The 19494-nt window shown below is 55.3% G+C and overlaps 1 protein-coding gene across 1 annotated transcript in view; it reads right to left on the bottom strand.

Annotated features, from left to right (window-relative positions):
- The window catches only part of LOC129828436 (calcium uptake protein 1, mitochondrial-like), a 36001-nt gene extending 16760 nt beyond the window's left edge, over positions 1-19241 (bottom strand). Inside the window, exons 1-3 of the mRNA XM_055889484.1 lie at positions 19191-19241; positions 17907-18024; positions 16408-16490 (exon numbers count right to left, since the gene is read on the bottom strand). Coding sequence (XP_055745459.1) covers positions 16408-16490; positions 17907-18024; positions 19191-19241 — 252 coding nt within the window. The remainder of the gene's footprint in view (positions 1-16407; positions 16491-17906; positions 18025-19190) is intronic.
- Positions 19242-19494: the final 253 nt, after the last annotated feature.

Below are 19494 nucleotides of genomic sequence, written 5' to 3'. Positions count from 1 at the left end.
AGGAGAGAGGTGGGGGGGAGAGGAGAGAGACAGAGGTGAGGGAGAGGAGAGGGAAGAGGAGGAGAGAGACAGAGGTGAGGGAGAGGAGAGGAAAGGGGGAGGAAGGGAGAGAAACAGAGGTGAGGGAGAGGGAGGGGAAAGGGGGAGGAAGGGAGAGAGATAGAGGTGAGGGAGAGGAGAGGTGGGGGGAGAGGAGAGAGACAGAGGTGAGGAGAGAGGAGAGAGATAGAGATGAGGAGAGAGGAGAGAGATAGAGGTGAGGAGAGAGGAGAGAGACAGAGGTGGGGGGGAGGTGGGGGGAGAGGAGAGAGAGAGAGGTGAGGAGAGGGAGAGAGAGAGGGGGGGGAGGTGGGGGAGAGGAGAGAGAAGAGGTGAGGAGAGAGAGAGAGGTGGGGGGGAGGGGGGGGGAGAGGAGAGAGAGAGAGGTGAGGGAGAGGGGGAGGAAGGGAGAGAGAGGGAGGTGAGGGAGAGGAGAGAGAGAGAGGGAGGAGAGAGAGAGAGGGAGGTGAGAGGAGAGAGAAAGGTGGGGGGAGGGGGGGGAGAGGAGAGAGAGAGAGGTGAGGGAGAGGGAGGGAAAGGGAGAGGAAGGGAGAGAGAGGGAGGTGAGGGAGAGGGAGGGGAAAGGGGGGAGAGAGGAGAGAGAGAGAGGTGAGGGAGAGGAGAGAGAAGGAGAGGAGAGAGGAGAGAGATAGAGGTGAGGGAGAGGAGAGAGAGAGAGGTGGGAGGGAGGGAGAGAGACAGAGGTGAGGAGAGAGGAGAGAGATAGAGATGAGGAGAGAGGAGAGAGACAGAGATGAGGAGAGAGGAGAGAGACAGAGGTGAGGAGAGAGATAGAGGTGAGGGGAGAGAGAGAGAGAGAGGGAGGTGAGGGAGAGGGAGGAGAGGAGAGAGGAGAGAGAGAGAGGTGAGGGAGAGGTGGGGGGAGAGGAGAGAGACAGAGGTGAGGAGAGAGGGGGGGGGGAGGAGGGGAGAGAGAGAGAGGTGAGGGAGAGGGAGAGAAGAGGGAGGAGAGAGAGAGAGGTGAGGGAGAGGTGGGGGGAGAGGAGAGAGACAGAGGTGAGGAGAGAGGTGGGGGGAGAGGAGAGAGACAGAGGTGAGGGAGAGGGGGGGGAGAGGAGAGAGAGAGGTGAGGAGAGAGGAGGGAAGAGGTGAGGAGAGAGAAGAGGGGGGGGGAGGTAGGGGGAGAGGAGAGAGAAGAGGTGAGGGAGAGGTGGGGGGGAGAGGAGAGAGACAGAGGTGAGGAGAGAGGTGGGGGGAGAGGAGAGAGACAGAGGTGAGGAGAGAGGAGAGAGAAGAGGTGAGGAGAGAGAGACAGAGATGAGGAGAGAGGTGGGTGGAGAGGAGAGAGACAGAGGTGAGGAGAGAGAGAAGAGGAGGAGAGAGTAGGGGGGAGAGGAGAGAGAGAGGGAGGAGAGAGAGAGGGAGGTGAGGGAGAGGGGGGGGAGAGGAGAGAGAGAGGTGAGGAGAGAGGAGAGGGGGGGAGGGGAGGGAGAGGAGAGAGAGAGAGGTGAGGGAGAGGTGAGGGGAGAGGGAGAGAAAGGGGAGGAGAGAGAGAGAGAGGTGAGGGAGAGGAGAGGGGAGAGGAGAGAGAGAGAGGTGGGGAGAGGTGAGGGGAGAGGAGGAGAAGAGGGGGGGAGAGGAGAGAGAAGAGGTGGGGGGGAGGGGGGGGGAGAGGAGAGAGAGAGAGGTGAGGGAGAGAGTGGGGGGAGAGGAGAGAGAGAGAGGTGGGGGGAGAGGGGGGGGGAGAGGAGAGAGACAGAGGTGGGGGGAGAGGAGAGAGACAGAGGTGGGGGGGAGGTGGGGGGAGAGGAGAGAGACAGAGGTGGGGGGAGAGGAGAGGGAGAGATGGGGGGAGAGGAGAGAGACAGAGGTGGGGGAGAGGGAGAGAAGGGGGGGGAGAGGAAGGAGGAGAGAGAGGGAGGTGAGGGAGAGGGAGGGAAAGAGGGGGAGAAAGGGAGAGAGAGAGGGAGGTGAGGGAGAGGGAGAGGAAGGGAGAGAGAGAGAGGTGAGGGAGAGGGAGTGGAAGAGGGGAGAGAGGAGAGAGACAGAGGTGAGGGGAGAGAGAGGGAGAGGAAGGGAGAGAGAGGGAGGTGAGGGAGAGGAGAGGTGAGGGGAGAGAGAGAGAGAGGAGAGAGGTGAGGGAGAGGAGAGAGGAGAGGGAGAGAGAGAGAGGTGAGGGAGAGGAGAGGTGAGGGGAGAGGAGAGAGACAGAGGTGAGGGAGAGGAGAGTGAAGGGGAGGAAGGGAGAGAGACAGAGGTGAGGAGAGAGGAGAGGAAAGGGGAGGAAGGGAGAGAGAGAGAGGTGAGGAGAGAGGAGAGAGAGAGAGGTGAGGAGAGAGATAGAGGGAGGAGAGGGAGAGAACAGAGGTGAGGGAGAGGGAGAGAGAAGAGGGAGGAGAGAGAGACAGAGGTGGGGGGAGGGAGAGAGAGAGAGGTGAGGGAGAGGAGAGGAGAGGAGAGAGGAGAGAGAAGAGGTGAGGTGAGAGGAGAGGGTGAGGAGAGAGGAGAGAGATAGAGATGAGGAGAGAGGAGAGGAAAGGGGGAGGAAGAGGAGAGAGAGAGAGGTGGGGGAGAAGAGGGAGAGGATAGAGGTGAGGAGAGAGGAGAGAGAGAGAGGTGAGGAGGAGGAGAGAGATAGAGGTGAGTAGAGAGGAGAGAGATAGAGGGAGGAGAGAGAGAGAGGGGGGGGAGGTGAGGGGAGAGGAGGAGAAAGGGGGAGGAGAGAGGAGAGAGAGAGAGTTGAGGAGGGAGTAGAGAGAGAGAGGTGAGGAGAGAGGAGAGAGATAGAGGTGAGGAGAGAGATAGAGGTGGGGGGAGGTGAGGGGAGAGGAGGAGACAGAGGTGAGGAGAGAGGAGAGAGATAGAGGTGAGGAGAGAGGAGAGAGATAGAGGTGAGGAGAGAGGAGAGAGACAGAGGTGGGGGGAGAGGAGAGAGACAGAGGTGAGGAGAGAGGAGAGAGATAGAGGTGAGGAGAGAGGAGAGAGACAGAGGTGAGGAGAGAGGAGAGAGATAGAGGTGAGGAGAGAGGAGAGAGACAGAGGTGAGGAGAGAGGAGAGAGACAGAGGTGAGGAGAGAGATAGAGGTGGGGGGAGGTGGGGGGAGAGGAGAGAGACAGAGGTGAGGAGAGAGGAGAGAGACAGAGATGAGGAGAGAGGAGAGAGATAGAGGTGAGGAGAGAGGTGGGGGGAGAGGAGAGAGACAGAGATGAGGAGAGAGGTAGGGGGGAAGAGAGAGACAGAGAGGACAGAGATGAGGAGAGAGGTGGGGGGAGAGGAGAGATACAGAAAGGAGACAGAGAGGTGGGGGGAGAGGAGAGATACAGAAAGGAGAGAGAGGTGGGGGGAGAGGAGAGATACAGAAAGGAGACAGAGAGGTGGGGGGAGAGGAGAGATACAGAAAGGAGACAGAGAGGTGGGGGGAGAGGAGAGATACAGAAAGGAGACAGAGAGGTGGGGGGAGAGGAGAGATACAGAAAGGAGACAGAGAGGTGGGGGGAGAGGAGAGATACAGAAAGGAGACAGAGAGGTGGGGGAAGAGGAGAGAAACAGAGAGGAGACAAAGTGGTGGGGGGAGAGAAAGAGAGGAGAGAGGTGGAGGAGAGGAGAGAGAAAGAGAGGAGAGAGAGAGGTGGGGGAGAGGAGAGATACAGAGAGGAGACAGAGAGGTGGGGGAGAGAGAGAGGTGGGGGGAGAGGAGGGAGACAGAGAGGAGGAGAGAGGTGGGGGGAGAGAAAGAGAGGAGACAGAGAGGTGGGGGGGGGGGAGAGAGAGAGGAGACAGAGAGTTGGGGGAGAGGAGACAGAGAGGAGGGGGAGAGAGAGAGGTAGGGGGAGAGGAGGGAGACAGAGAGGAGGAGAGAGTTGGGGGAGAGAGAGAGAGGAGACAGAGAGTTGGGGGAGAGAAAGAGAGGAGACAGAGAGGTGGGGGGAGAGAGAGAGAGGAGACAGAGAGGTGGGGGGGAGAGAGAGAGGAGACAGAGAGTTGGGGGAGAGAGAGAGAGAGGAGACAGAGAGTTGGGGGGAGAGGAGAGATACAGAAAGGAGACAGAGAGGTGGGGGAGAGAGAGAGGTGGGGGGAGAGGAGGGAGACAGAGAGGAGGAGAGAGGTGGGGGAGAGAAAGAGAGGAGACAGAGAGGTGGGGGGGAGAGAGAGAGGAGACAGAGAGTTGGGGGAGAGAAAGAGAGGAGACAGAGAGGTGGGGGGGAGAGAGAGAGAGGAGACAGAGAGTTGGGGGAGAGAGAGAGGTGGGGGAGGAGAGAGAGAGAGGAGACAGAGAGTGAGAGGAGACAGAGAGGTGGGGGGGGGAGAGAGAGAGCAGACAGAGAGTTGGGGGAGAGAGAGAGGTGGGGGGGAGAGAGAGAGAGGAGACAGAGAGTTGGGGGAGAGGAGAGAGAGAGAGGTGGGGGGGAGGAGAGAGAGAGGAGACAGAGAGTTGGGGGAGGAGAGAGAGAGTTGGGGGAGAGGAGAGAGGTGGGGGGGGGAGAGAGAGAGGAGACAGAGAGTTGGGGGAGGAGAGAGAGAGTTGGGGGAGAGGAGAGAGGTGGGGGGGGAGAGAGAGAGAGGAGACAGAGAGTTGGGGGAGAGGAGAGAGGTGGGGGGGGAGAGGGAGAGAGGAGACAGAGAGGTGGGGGAGAGGAGAGAGGTGGGGGGGAGAGAGAGAGAGGAGACAGAGAGTTGGGGGGGGGAGAGAGTGAGAGGAGACAGAGAGTTGGGGGAGGGAGAGAGGTGGGGGGGGAGAGAGAGAGAGGAGACAGAGAGTTGGGGGGGGGAGAGAGAGAGAGGAGACAGAGAGGTGGGGGGGAAGAGAGAGAGGAGACAGAGAGTTGGGGGGGAGAGAGAGAGAGAGGAGACAGAGAGGTGGGGGGGGAGAGAGAGAGAGGAGACAGAGAGTTGGGGGAGAGGAGACAGAGAGTTGGGGGAGAGGAGACAGAGAGGTGGGGGGAGAGGAGACAGAGAGTTGGGGGAGAGGAGACAGAGAGTTGGGGGAGAGGAGACAGAGAGTTGGGGGAGAGGAGACAGAGAGGGGGGTGGGGGGAGAGGAGACAGAGAGTTGGGGGAGAGGAGACAGAGAGGTGGGGGGAGAGGAGACAGAGAGTTGGGGGAGAGGAGACAGAGAGGTGGGGGGAGAGGAGACAGAGAGTTGGGGGAGAGGAGACAGAGAGTTGGGGGAGAGGAGACAGAGAGTTGGGGGAGAGGAGACAGAGAGGTGGGGGGGAGAGGAGACAGAGAGTTGGGGGAGAGGAGACAGAGAGTTGGGGGAGAGGAGACAGAGAGTTGGGGGAGAGGAGACAGAGAGTTGGGGGAGAGGAGACAGAGAGTTGGGGGAGAGGAGAGATACAGAGAGGAGACAGAGAGTTGGGGGAGAGGAGACAGAGAGTTGGGGGAGAGGAGACAGAGAGTTGGGGGAGAGGAGAGATACAGAGAGGAGACAGAGAGTTGGGGGGAGAGGAGACAGAGAGTTGGGGGAGAGGAGACAGAGAGTTGGGGGAGAGGAGACAGAGAGTTGGGGGAGAGGAGACAGAGAGTTGGGGGAGAGGAGACAGAGAGTTGGGGGAGAGGAGAGATACAGAGAGGAGACAGAGAGTTGGGGGAGAGGAGACAGAGAGTTGGGGGAGAGGAGACAGAGAGTTGGGGGAGAGGAGAGATACAGAGAGGAGACAGAGAGTTGGGGGAGAGGAGACAGAGAGTTGGGGGAGAGGAGACAGAGAGTTGGGGGAGAGGAGACAGAGAGTTGGGGGAGAGGAGACAGAGAGGTGGGGGGAGAGGAGACAGAGAGTTGGGGGAGAGGAGACAGAGAGGTGGGGGGGAGAGAGAGAGAGGAGACAGAGAGTTGGGGGAGAGGAGACAGAGAGGTGGGGGGGAGAGAGAGAGAGGAGACAGAGAGTTGGGGGAGAGGAGACAGAGAGTTGGGGGAGAGGAGATAGAGAGTTGGGGGAGAGGAGACAGAGAGTTGGGGGAGAGGAGACAGAGAGTTGGGGGAGAGGAGACAGAGAGGTGGGGGGAGGAGACAGAGAGGTGGGGGAGAGGAGACAGAGAGTTGGGGGAGAGGAGACAGAGAGTTGGGGGAGAGGAGACAGAGAGTTGGGGGAGAGGAGACAGAGAGGTGGGGGGAGGAGACAGAGAGTTGGGGAGGGAGGAGACAGAGAGTTGGGGGAGAGGAGACAGAGAGTTGGGGGAGAGGAGACAGAGAGTTGGGGGAGAGGAGACAGAGAGTTGGGGGAGAGGAGACAGAGAGGTGGGGGGAGAGGAGACAGAGAGTTGGGGGAGAGGAGACAGAGAGTTGGGGGAGAGGAGAGATACAGAGAGGAGACAGAGAGGTGGGGGAGAGGAGACAGAGATTTGGGGGAGAGGAGAGATACAGAGAGGAGACAGAGAGTTGGGGGAGAGGAGAGATACAGAGAGGAGACAGAGAGTTGGGGGAGAGGAGAGATACAGAGAGGAGACAGAGAGGTGGGGGAGAGGAGACAGAGAGTTGGGGGAGAGGAGAGATACAGAGAGGAGACAGAGAGTTGGGGGAGAGGAGAGATACAGAGAGGAGACAGAGAGTTGGGGGGAGAGGAGAGATACAGAGAGGAGACAGAGAGTTGGGGGAGAGGAGAGATACAGAGAGGAGACAGAGAGTTGGGGGAGAGGAGAGATACAGAGAGGAGACAGAGAGTTGGGGGAGAGGAGAGATACAGAGAGGAGACAGAGAGTTGGGGGAGAGGAGAGATACAGAGAGGAGACAGAGAGTTGGGGGAGAGGAGAGATACAGAGAGGAGACAGAGAGTTGGGGGAGAGGAGAGATACAGAGAGGAGACAGAGAGTTGGGGGAGAGGAGAGATACAGAGAGGAGACAGAGAGTTGGGGGAGAGGAGAGATACAGAGAGGAGACAGAGAGTTGGGGGGAGAGGAGAGATACAGAGAGGAGACAGAGAGTTGGGGGAGAGGAGAGATACAGAGAGGAGACAGAGAGTTGGGGGAGAGGAGAGATACAGAGAGGAGACAGAGGAGTTGGGGGGAGAGGAGAGATACAGAAAGGAGACAGAGAGTTGGGGGAGAGGAGAGATACAGAGAGGAGACAGAGAGTTGGGGGAGAGGAGACAGAGAGTTGGGGGAGAGGAGACAGAGAGTTGGGGGAGAGGAGACAGAGAGTTGGGGGAGAGGAGACAGAGAGTTGGGGGAGAGGAGACAGAGAGTTGGGGGAGAGGAGACAGAGAGTTGGGGGAGAGGAGACAGAGAGTGGGGGGAGAGGAGACAGAGAGTTGGGGGAGAGGAGAGATACAGAGAGGAGACAGAGAGTTGGGGGAGAGGAGAGATACAGAGAGGAGACAGAGAGTTGGGGGAGAGGAGACAGAGAGTTGGGGGAGAGGAGAGATACAGAGAGGAGACAGAGAGTTGGGGGAGAGGAGAGAGAGAGTTGGGGGAGAGAGAGAGAGGAGACAGAGAGTTGGGGGAGAGGAGACAGAGAGTTGGGGGAGAGGAGACAGAGAGTTGGGGGAGAGGAGACAGAGAGTTGGGGGAGAGAGAGAGAGGAGACAGAGAGTTGGGGGGAGAGGAGACAGAGAGTTGGGGGAGAGGAGACAGAGAGTTGGGGGAGAGGAGACAGAGAGTTGGGGGAGAGGAGACAGAGAGTTGGGGGGGAGAGGAGACAGAGAGTTGGGGGAGAGGAGACAGAGAGTTGGGGGAGAGGAGACAGAGAGTTGGGGGGAGAGGAGACAGAGAGTTGGGGGAGAGGAGACAGAGAGTTGGGGGAGAGGAGACAGAGAGTTGGGGGAGAGGAGACAGAGAGTTGGGGGAGAGGAGACAGAGAGTTGGGGGAGAGGAGACAGAGAGTTGGGGGAGAGGAGACAGAGAGTTGGGGGAGAGGAGAGATACAGAGAGGAGACAGAGAGTTGGGGGAGAGGAGAGATACAGAGAGGAGACAGAGAGTTGGGGGAGAGGAGAGATACAGAGAGGAGACAGAGAGTTGGGGGAGAGGAGAGATACAGAGAGGAGACAGAGAGTTGGGGGAGAGGAGAGATACAGAGAGGAGACAGAGAGTTGGGGGAGAGGAGAGATACAGAGAGGAGACAGAGAGTTGGGGGGAGAGGAGAGATAAAGAGAGGAGACAGAGAGTTGGGGGAGAGGAGAGATACAGAGAGGAGACAGAGAGTTGGGGGAGAGGAGAGATACAGAGAGGAGACAGAGAGTTGGGGGAGAGGAGAGATACAGAGAGGAGACAGAGAGTTAGGGGAGAGGAGAGATACAGAGAGGAGACAGAGAGTTGGGGGAGAGGAGAGATACAGAGAGGAGACAGAGAGTTGGGGGAGAGGAGAGATACAGAGAGGAGACAGAGAGTTGGGGGAGAGGAGAGATACAGAAAGGAGACAGAGAGTTGGGGGAGAGGAGAGAGATACAGAGAGGAGACAGAGAGTTGGGGGAGAGGAGAGATACAGAGAGGAGACAGAGAGTTGGGGGAGAGGAGACAGAGAGTTGGGGGAGAGGAGACAGAGAGTTGGGGGAGAGGAGACAGAGAGTTGGGGGAGAGGAGACAGAGAGGTGGGGGGAGAGGAGAGATACAGAGAGGAGACAGAGAGTTGGGGGGAGAGGAGACAGAGAGTTGGGGGAGAGGAGACAGAGAGTTGGGGGAGAGGAGACAGAGAGGTGGGGGGGAGAGGAGAGATACAGAGAGGAGACAGAGAGTTGGGGGGGAGAGGAGACAGAGAGTTGGGGGAGAGGAGACAGAGAGTTGGGGGAGAGGAGACAGAGAGGTGGGGGGAGAGGAGACAGAGAGTTGGGGGAGAGGAGACAGAGAGTTGGGGGAGAGGAGACAGAGAGTTGGGGGAGAGGAGACAGAGAGGAGACAGAGAGTTGGGGGAGAGGAGACAGAGAGTTGGGGGAGAGGAGACAGAGAGGAGACAGAGAGTTGGGGGAGAGGAGACAGAGAGGTGGGGGAGAGGAGACAGAGAGTTGGGGGAGAGGAGACAGAGAGTTGGGGGAGAGGAGACAGAGAGTTGGGGGAGAGGAGACAGAGAGTTGGGGGAGAGGAGACAGAGAGTTGGGGGGAGAGGAGACAGAGAGTTGGGGGAGAGGAGACAGAGAGGTGGGGGGAGAGGAGACAGAGAGGTGGGGGGAGAGGAGACAGAGAGGTGGGGGGAGAGGAGACAGAGAGTTGGGGGGAGAGAGAGAGAGGAGACAGAGAGGTGGGGGGAGAGGAGACAGAGAGTTGGGGGGAGAGAGAGAGAGGAGACAGAGAGGTGGGGGGAGAGGAGAGATACAGAGAGGAGACAGAGAGGTGGGGGGAGAGGAGAGATACAGAGAGGAGACAGAGAGGTGGGGGGAGAGGAGAGATACAGAGAGGAGACAGAGAGGTGGGGGGAGAGGAGAGATACAGAGAGGAGACAGAGAGTTGGGGGGAGAGGAGAGATACAGAGAGGAGACAGAGAGGTGGGGGGAGAGGAGAGATACAGAGAGGAGACAGAGAGGTGGGGGAGAGGAGAGATACAGAGAGGAGACAGAGAGGTGGGGGGGAGAGGAGAGATACAGAGAGGAGACAGAGAGGTGGGGGGAGAGGAGAGATACAGAGAGGAGACAGAGAGGTGGGGGGAGAGGAGAGATACAGAGAGGAGACAGAGAGGTGGGGGAGAGGAGACAGAGAGGAGACAGAGAGGTGGGGGAGAGGAGAGATACAGAGAGGAGACAGAGAGGTGGGGGAGAGGAGACAGAGAGGTGGGGGGAGAGGAGAGATACAGAGAGGAGACAGAGAGGTGGGGGAGAGGAGACAGAGAGGTGGGGGGAGAGGAGAGATACAGAGAGGAGACAGAGAGGTGGGGGGAGAGGAGACAGAGAGGTGGGGGGAGAGGAGAGATACAGAGAGGAGACAGAGAGGTGGGGGAGAGGAGACAGAGAGGTGGGGGGAGAGGAGACAGAGAGGTGGGGGAGAGGAGACAGAGAGGTGGGGGAGAGGAGACAGAGAGTTGGGGGAGAGGAGACAGAGAGGTGGGGGGAGAGGAGACAGAGAGGTGAGGGGGAGAGGAGACAGAGAGGTGGGGGAGAGGAGACAGAGAGGTGGGGGAGAGGAGACAGAGAGGTGGGGGAGAGGAGAGATACAGAGAGGAGACAGAGAGTTGGGGGAGAGGAGACAGAGAGTTGGGGGAGAGGAGACAGAGAGTTGGGGGAGAGGAGACAGAGAGGTGGGGGGGAGACAGAGAGTTGGGGGAGAGGAGACAGAGAGGTGGGGGAGAGGAGACAGAGAGGTGGGGGGAGAGGAGAGATACAGAGAGGAGACAGAGAGGTGGGGGAGAGGAGACAGAGAGGTGGGGGGGAGAGGAGAGATACAGAGAGGAGACAGAGAGTTGGGGGAGAGGAGACAGAGAGGTGGGGGGAGAGGAGAGATACAGAGAGGAGACAGAGAGTTGGGGGAGAGGAGACAGAGAGGTGGGGGGAGAGGAGAGATACAGAGAGGAGACAGAGAGTTGGGGGAGAGGAGACAGAGAGTTGGGGGGAGAGGAGAGATACAGAGAGGAGACAGAGAGTTGGGGGAGAGGAGACAGAGAGTTGGGGGAGAGGAGACAGAGAGTTGGGGGAGAGGGAGACAGAGAGTTGGGGGAGAGGAGACAGAGAGGTGGGGGAGAGGAGACAGAGAGTTGGGGGAGAGGAGACAGAAAGTTGGGGAGAGGAGACAGAGAGTTGGGGGAGAGGAGACAGAGAGTTGGGGGAGAGGAGACAGAGAGTTGGGGGAGAGGAGACAGAGAGGTGGGGGAGAGGAGACAGAGAGTTGGGGGAGAGGAGACAGAGAGTTGGGGAGAGGAGACAGAGAGGTGGGGGAGAGGAGACAGAGAGTTGGGGGAGAGGAGACAGAGAGTTGGGGGAGAGGAGACAGAGAGTTTGGGGAGAGGAGACAGAGAGGTGGGGGGGAGAGGAGACAGAGAGGTGGGGGAGAGGAGACAGAGAGTTGGGGAGAGGAGACAGAGAGTTGGGGGAGAGGAGACAGAGAGTTGGGGGAGAGGAGACAGAGAGTTGGGGGAGAGGAGACAGAGAGTTGGGGGAGAGGAGACAGAGAGTTGGGGAGAGGAGACAGAGAGTTGGGGGAGAGGAGACAGAGAGTTGGGGGAGAGGAGACAGAGAGTTGGGGGAGAGGAGACAGAGAGTTGGGGAGAGGAGACAGAGAGTTGGGGGAGAGGAGACAGAGAGTTGGGGGAGAGGAGACAGAGAGTTGGGGGAGAGGAGACAGAGAGGTGGGGGAGAGGAGACAGAGAGTTGGGGGAGAGGAGACAGAGAGGTGGGGGAGAGGAGACAGAGAGTTGGGGGAGAGGAGACAGAGAGTTGGGGGAGAGGAGACAGAGAGTTGGGGGGAGAGGAGACAGAGAGTTGGGGGAGAGGAGACAGAGAGTTGGGGGAGAGGAGACAGAGAGTTGGGGGAGAGGAGACAGAGAGTTGGGGGAGAGGAGACAGAGAGTTGGGGGAGAGGAGACAGAGAGTTGGGGGGAGAGGAGACAGAGAGGAGGGGGGAGAGGAGACAGAGAGGAGGGGGGAGAGGAGACAGAGAGTTGGGGGAGAGGAGACAGAGAGTTGGGGGAGAGGAGACAGAGAGTTGGGGGAGAGGAGACAGAGAGTGGGGGAGAGGAGACAGAGAGGTGGGGGAGAGGAGACAGAGAGGTGGGGGAGAGGAGACAGAGAGTTGGGGGGAGAGGAGACAGAGAGTTGGGGGAGAGGAGACAGAGAGTTGGGGGAGAGGAGACAGAGAGGAGACAGAGAGGTGGGGGAGAGGAGATTATTTTACTATAGGACAGCAGCCTCCAAACTGTCTCTTCCTGGTTTGTTCTGATACTGGACAGCTACAGACTGACACACAGATGTTATTATGAGAAGGCAATACAGGGTACGAGGGACAGTTAAGCAGACGGACAGATACACTAACATTAGTTATGTCTTTCTGAGTATACCGAACAAGAATATAAACGCAAAATGTTAAGTCCCATGTTTCATGAGTTAAAATGAAAGATACCAGAACGAGGAGCTCCACCCCCCCTCTCTCTCTTTGTTACGGGTTGAATGTCCCTTTCAAAACACTTCTGACACTTCTGATTTAATAATAACAATAATAACAATAATATCAATAACAATAATAACAATAACAATAATAATAATAACAATAATAATAATAACAATAATAATAACAATAATAATAATAATAATAATAGTAATAACAATAATAATAATAACAATAATAATAATAATAATAATAATAACAACAATAATAATAATAGTAATAACAATAATAATAATAACAATAATAATAACAATAATAACAATAATAACACAGGAAGTACTGCTGCTCTTTATTCCTCTTCATATTCTGGTGTTGAATCACAGTCGGTGCTAGATGGTATGTGTAATGTGTGTGTGTGTGTATGTGTGCGTATGTGTGGTGTGGTGTGTAATGTGTGTGTGTGTGTGTGTGTGTGTGTGGTGTGTAATGTGTGTATGGTGTGTGTGTGGTTTCTGTGTGTGTGTGTGTGTGTAGTTTGTGTGTGTGTGTGTTTGTGTGTGTGTGTGGTGTGTTATGTGTGTGTGTGTGTGTGTGTGTGTGTGTGTGTGTGTGTGTATGTGTGTGGTGTGTGTGATGTGTAATGTGTGTGTGTGTGGTGTGTGATGTGTGTGTAATGTGTGTGTATGTTGTGTGTGGTGTGTAATATGTGTGTGTTTGTGTGTGTGTGTGTGTGTGTGGTGTGTAATGTGTGTGTATGTTGTGTGTGGTGTGTAATGTGTGTATGGTGTGTGTGGTGTGTGTGTGTGTGTGGTGTGTGTGTGTGGTGTGTGTGTGTGGTGTGTAATGTGTGTGTATGTTGTGTGTGGTGTGTAATGTGTGTATGGTGTGTGGTGTGTGTGTGTGTGTGTGGTGTGTGGTGTGTGGTGTGTGTGTGTGTGTGTGGTGTGTGGTGTGTGGTGTGTGTGGTGTGTGTGTGTGTGGTGTGTGTGGTGTGTGTGGTGTGTGTGGTGTGTGTGGTGTGTGTGGTGTGTGTGTGTGGTGTGTGTGGTGCGTGTGGTGTGTGTGTGTGGTGTGTGTGGTGTGTGTGTGGTGTGGTGTGTGTGTGTGGTGTGTGTGTGTGTGTGTGTGTGTGGTGTGGTGTGTGTGGTGTGTGTGTGTGTGGTGTGTGATGTGTGTGTGGTGTGTGATGTGTGTGTGGTGTGTGTGTGGTGTGTGGTGTGTTGGTGTGTGTGTGTGTGTGTGTGTGTGTGTGTGTGTGTGTGTGTGTGTGATGTGTGTGTGTGGTGTGTTGGTGTGTGTGTGTGTAATGTGTGGTGTGTGGTGTGTGTGGTGTGTGTGTGTGTGGTGTGTGTGTGTGTGTGTGTGATGTGTGTGTGTGGTGTGTTGGTGTGTGTGTGTGTAATGTGTGGTGTGTGGTGTGTGTGGTGTGTGTGTGTGTGGTGTGTGGTGTGTGTGTGTGTGGTGTGATGGTAACAGAAGGGCAAGCTGCTCCGCGTCTTAATCAAGCAGAAAGAAACAAACGTTAACGATTGTTCTACGGACAGATTCTGACCTTTTCATGAAGTCGCACTGAGACACAACAGCCCTTAGTGCCACTCAAACCTTCTCTGCTGTCCGTGGATTCCTCATCACCATTTCTAACACTCAGAGAGAAAGACAACGCCGCAGAGAGAGGTTTTATCCTCATTAAAACACACCGCTGATCCAACATCTCGACAGGATGACGGTAATAAATTCACCGACTGCACTAACAGGAGGATGAGAGACGGACCAATCTGGAGGCGGTCCTGCAGAGACGGGCCAATCTGGCGGCGGTCCTGCAGAGACGGACCAATCTGGCGGCGGTCCTGCAGAGACGGACCAATCTGGAGGCGGTCCTGCAGAGACGGACCAATCTGGAGGCGGTCCTGCAGAGACGGACCAATCTGACGGCGGTCCTGCAGAGACGGACCAATCTGGCGGCGGTCCTGCAGCGACGGACCAATCTGGCGGCGGTCCTGCAGAGACGGACCAATCTGGAGGCGGTCCTGCAGAGACCGACCAATCTGGTGGCGGTCCTGATCACTGATGTGATCACTTTAAATATCCCAGTACTGTATAGCGAGCACCGTATTGTACCGGCAGTTTAACACTTTATATAGAGACCACTGTATTGTACCGGCAGTTTAACACTTTATATAGAGACCACTGTATTGTACCGGCAGTTTAACACTTTATATAGAGAGCACTGCATTGTACCGGCAGTTTAACACTTTATATAGAGACCACTGTATTGTACCGGCAGTTTAACACTTTATATAGAGACCACTGTATTGTACCGGCAGTTTAACACTTTATATAGAGAGCACTGCATTGTACCGGCAGTTTAACACTTTACATAGAGAGCACTGTATTGTACCGGCAGTTTAACACTTTATATAGAGAGCACTGCATTGTACCGGCAGTTTAACACTTTATATAGAGACCACTGCATTGTACCGGCAGTTTAACACTTTATATAGAGAGCACTGTATTGTACCAGCAGTTTAACACTTTATATAGAGAGCACTGTATTGTACCGGCAGTTTAACACTTTATATAGAGAGCACTGTATAGTACCGGCAGTTTAACACTTTATATAGAGAGCACTGTATTGTACCGGCAGTTTAACACTTTATATAGAGACCACTGTATTGTACCGGCAGTTTAACACTTTATATAGAGAGCACTGCATTGTACCGGCAGTTTAACACTTTATATAGAGAGCACTGTATTGTACCGGCAGTTTAACACTTTATATAGAGACCACTGTATTGTACCGGCAGTTTAACACTTTATATAGAGAGCACTGCATTGTACCGGCAGTTTAACACTTTATATAGAGAGCACTGCATTGTACCAGCAGTTTAACACTTTATATAGAGACCACTGCATTGTACCGGCAGTTTAACACTTTATATAGAGAGCACTGTATTGTACCGGCAGTTTAACACTTTATATAGAGACCACTGTATTGTACCGGCAGCTTAACACTTTATATAGAGAGCACTGCATTGTACCGGCAGTTTAACACTTTATATAGAGAGCACTGCATTGTACCGGCAGTTTAACACTTTATATAGAGAGCACTGCATTGTACCGGCAGTTTAACACTTTATATAGAGAGCACTGCATTGTACCGGCAGTTTAACACTTTATATAGAGAGCACTGTATTGTACCGGCAGTTTAACACTTTATATAGAGAGCACTGCATTGTACCGGCAGTTTAACACTTTATATAGAGAGCACTGCATTGTACCGGCAGTTTAACACTTTATATAGAGAGCACTGCATTGTACCGGCAGTTTATCAAAAGAACACTGCTTTGCAGCTTTTTATCAGTGCTGTACTGTGGAGGCAGAGAACAGACTGGTTGGTAAATGAACCGATAGGACAGAGGACAATCACTGTGTCACCATGAGAATGAGGGAACAAAGGCTCAGACAGCCTCCTCAAGGGCTGACTGATACTGATGCCTTATCAATTCACACACCCAGACACTTCCCCCCTGTCTCCCTCCCTCTCCCTCCTCCTCTCTCTCACCCCTCCCTCCCTCCCTCTCTCTCTTCCTCCTCTCTCTCTCTTCCTCCTCTCTCCTCTCTCTCTTCCTCCTCTCTCTCTCCCTCCTCCTCTCTTAATCCCCCTCTCTCCTCTCTCTCTCCCTCCTCCTCTCTTAATCCTCCTCTCTCCTCTCTCTCTTCCTCCTCTCTCTCTCTCTCTTTCTCTCTCTGTCTCTCTCTCTCTCTTTCTCCTCTCTCTCTCTCTGTCTCTCTTCCTCCTCTCTTCCTCCTCTCTCTCCCTCCCTATCTCTCTCTTCCTCCTCTTCTCTCCTCTCTTACTCCCCCTCTCCTCTCTCCTCTCTCTTCCTCCTCCTCTCTCTCTCTCTCTTCCTCTCTCCCCTCTCTCTCTTCCTCCTCCTCTCTCTCTCCCTCCTCCTCTACTCTCTCTTCCTCCTCCTCTCTCTCTCTCTCTCTCTCTCTCTCTCTCTCTCTTCCTCCTCCTCCTCTCTCTCTCTCTTCCTCTCTCCTCTCTCTCCCTCCTCCTCTCTCTCTTCCTCCCCCTCTCCTCTCTATCTCTCTTCCTCCCCCTCTCTCCTCTCTCTCCTCTCTCTTCCTCCTCTCTCTCTCTTCCTCCTCCTCTCTCTCTTCCTCCTCTCTCTCTCTTCCTCCTCCTCTCTCTCTTCCTCCTCTCTCCTCTCTCTCTTCCTCCTCTCTCTCTCCCTCCTCCTCTCTTAATCCCCCTCTCTCCTCTCTCTCTCCCTCCTCCTCTCTTAATCCTCCTCTCTCCTCTCTCTCTCCCTCCTCCTCTCTTAATCCCCCTCTCTCCTCTCTCTCTCCCTCCTCCTCTCTTAATCCTCCTCTCTCCTCTCTCTCTCCCTCCTCCTCTCTTAATCCCCCTCTCTCCTCTCTCTCTTCCTCCTCTCTCTCCTCTCACCTCTAGTTTGAGGACATCATGGTGTAATTTTCTCTGGAACTCCAGGAAGTGTCCAATGGTCAGTTTGTCCTTCAGGTTGGCACCTGGGTGGGGGGAAAGGGGGGACAGTTCTAGAAGAAAGCTTAAGACGCACCTTTTGTACGAAAGGTACTATACACATATTGACTGGCTGACTGACTGGCTGACTGACTGGCTGGCTGACTGACTGTCTTACTGTCCGACTGATTGACTGGCTGGCTGATTGACTGACTGACTGGCTGAGTGGCTGACTGACTGACTGGCTGACTGACTGACTGGCTGACTGGCTGACTGACTGGCTGACTGACTGACTGGCTGACTGACTGGCTGACTGGCTGATTGACTGGCTGACTGACTGACTGGCTGACTGACTGGCTGACTGACTGACTGACTGGCTGACTGGCTGACTGACTGGCTGATTGACTGATTGACTGGCTGGCTGGCTGACTGGCTGATTGAATGACTGACTGGCTGGCTGACTGGCTGATTGACTGGCTGACTGGCTGACTGACTGACTGGCTGATTGGCTGATTGACTGGCTGGCTGGCTGGCTGACTGGCTGACTGACTGGCTGATTGGCTGGCTGACTGATTGAATGACTGGCTGACTGACTGACTGAATGACTGGCTGACTGACTGACTGGCTGGCTGGCTGGGGGGGGGGGGGGACATTTCTAGAAGAAAGCTTAAGACGCACCTTTTGTACAAAATGTACTATACACATATTGACTGGCTGATTGACTGACTGGCTCGCTGGCTGACTGACTGGCTGACTGACTGGCTGACTGGCTGACTGGCTGATTGACTGGCTGATTAACTGACTGGCTGACTGGCTGACTGGCTGACTGATTGAATGACTGACTGGCTGACTGACTGACTGACTGGCTGACTGAATGACTGGCTGACTGGCTGACTGATTGGCTGGCTGACTGGCTGGCTAGCTGACTGGCTGGCTGACTGACTGATTGGCTGACTGACTGATTGGCTGACTGATTGGCTGACTGGCTGACTGACTGGCTGATTAACTGACTGGCTGACTGACTGACTGGCTGACTGATTGAATGACTGACTGGCTGACTGACTGACTGACTGGCTGACTGATTGGCTGGCTGACTGGCTGGCTAGCTGACTGACTGGCTGGCTGACTGGCTGGCTAGCTGACTGACTGGCTGGCTGACTGATTGGCTGAATGACTGACTGATTGGCTGGCTGACTGGCTGGCTAGCTGACTGACTGACTGGTTGGCTGACTGACTGGCTGACTGATTGAATGACTGACTGGCTGACTGACTGGCTGACTGATTGAATGACTGACTGGCTGACTGGCTGGCTGGCTGGCTGACTGGCTGACTGATTGAATGACTGACTGACTGACTGGCTGAATGAATGACTGGCTGACTGACTGGCTGACTGATTGGCTGACTGACTGGCTGGCTGACTGACTGATTGGCTGGCTGGCTGACTGACTGATTGGCTGACTGACCGAAGAAGTATGTGGTGAGAGCGGAGCTGCAGCTGCCAGTCTTCAGGGTGTTGCCCGTAGTGGAGCGGTCCCGATGACGTATCCCCATACTGGTCTGAGACCTGATGATACTCTGGACCTGGAGAGAGAGAGGGGGAGGGAAGGAAGGAGGGAGAGGGTAGGATGTGGGGAGAGAGGGGGAGGGAAGGAAGGAGGGAGAGGGTAGGATGTGGGGAGAGAGGGGGAGGGAAGGAAGGAGGGAGAGAGGGTAGGATGTGGGGAGAGAGGGGGAGGGAAGGAAGGAGGGAGAGAGGGTAGGATGTGGGGAGAGAGGGGGAGGGAAGGAAGGAGGGGAGAGAGGGTAGGATGTGGGGAGAGAGGGTGAGGGAAGGAAGGAGGGAGAGAGGGTAGGATGTGGGGAGAGAGGGGGAGGGAAGGAAGGAGGGAGAGAGGGTAGGATGTGGGGAGAGGGGGAGGGAAGGAAGGAGGGAGAGAGGGTAGGATGTGGGGAGAGAGGGGGAGGGAAGGAGGGAGGGAGATGGAGGGAGATTAGATAGAAGGAGGGAGATGGAGGGAGGGAGGGAGATGAGAGGAAGGGAAGGAGGGAGATAGGGGGATAGCGGGAGAGAGGGAGGGAGATGGAGGGAGGGAAGGAGGGAGATGGAGGGAGGGAAGGAGGGAGGGAGATAGAAGGAGGGAGATGGAGGGAGGGAGATGAGAGGGAGATAGAAGGAGGGAGATGGAGGGAGGGAGAGGGAGGGAGATGGAGGGAGGGAGATAGATGGAGGGAGGGAGATAGATGGAGGGAGGGAGATAGATGGAGGGAGGGAGATAGGAGGGAGATAGGAGGGAGGGAGATGGAGGGAGGGAGATGGAGGGAGGGAGATGGAGGGAGGGAGATGAGAGGAAGGGAAGGAGGGAGATAGAGGGAGGGAGATGAGCAGGAGGGAGATGAGCAGGAGGGAAGGAGGGAGATGGAGGGAGATGGAGGGAAGGAGATGAGAGGGAGGGAAGGAGGGAGATAGAGGGAGGGAGATGAGCAGGAGGGAGATGAGCGGGAGGGAAGGAGGGAGATGGAGGGAGATGGAGGGAAGGAGATGAGAGGGAGGGAAGGAGGGAGATAGAGGGAGGGATATGAGAGGGATGGAGGGAGATGGAGGGAAGGAGATGAGAGGGAGGGAAGGAGGGAGATGGAGGGAATGAGATGAGAGGGAGGGAAGGAGGGAGATATGGAGAGAGGGAGATAGAGGGAGGGAAGGAACGATAGAAAGGGTTCAGAAAGGAAATTGTAACGAGGAAATTGACCCGTTGAACCCATTGGTGACCGTTTGGATGCATCGGAGAAGCGTTGTCCATGTCTAGAAATCTACTGTGTATCAATGACTATAACACACTGGTTCTATACCAGACATTTAATCTCTGAATCACACTGCCTGATCCTTTAACGCAATCAAGCTAAACCATGAATTTGACTATAAAATTACACATGCACAACACGACGTAGCTTCATAGAGAGAGCACAGTGGGTTGGGATTTAATTTGTGGCCTGAACCAATTATAAATTCACAGTTTGACATTTAATAAATGAACTACATGGTGAAAGCAGCTC

Source organism: Salvelinus fontinalis, chromosome 30 (genome assembly GCF_029448725.1).
Source record: "Salvelinus fontinalis isolate EN_2023a chromosome 30, ASM2944872v1, whole genome shotgun sequence".
Lineage (NCBI taxonomy): Eukaryota > Metazoa > Chordata > Actinopteri > Salmoniformes > Salmonidae > Salvelinus > Salvelinus fontinalis.
This window is presented reverse-complemented; position numbering and strand designations above follow the sequence as displayed.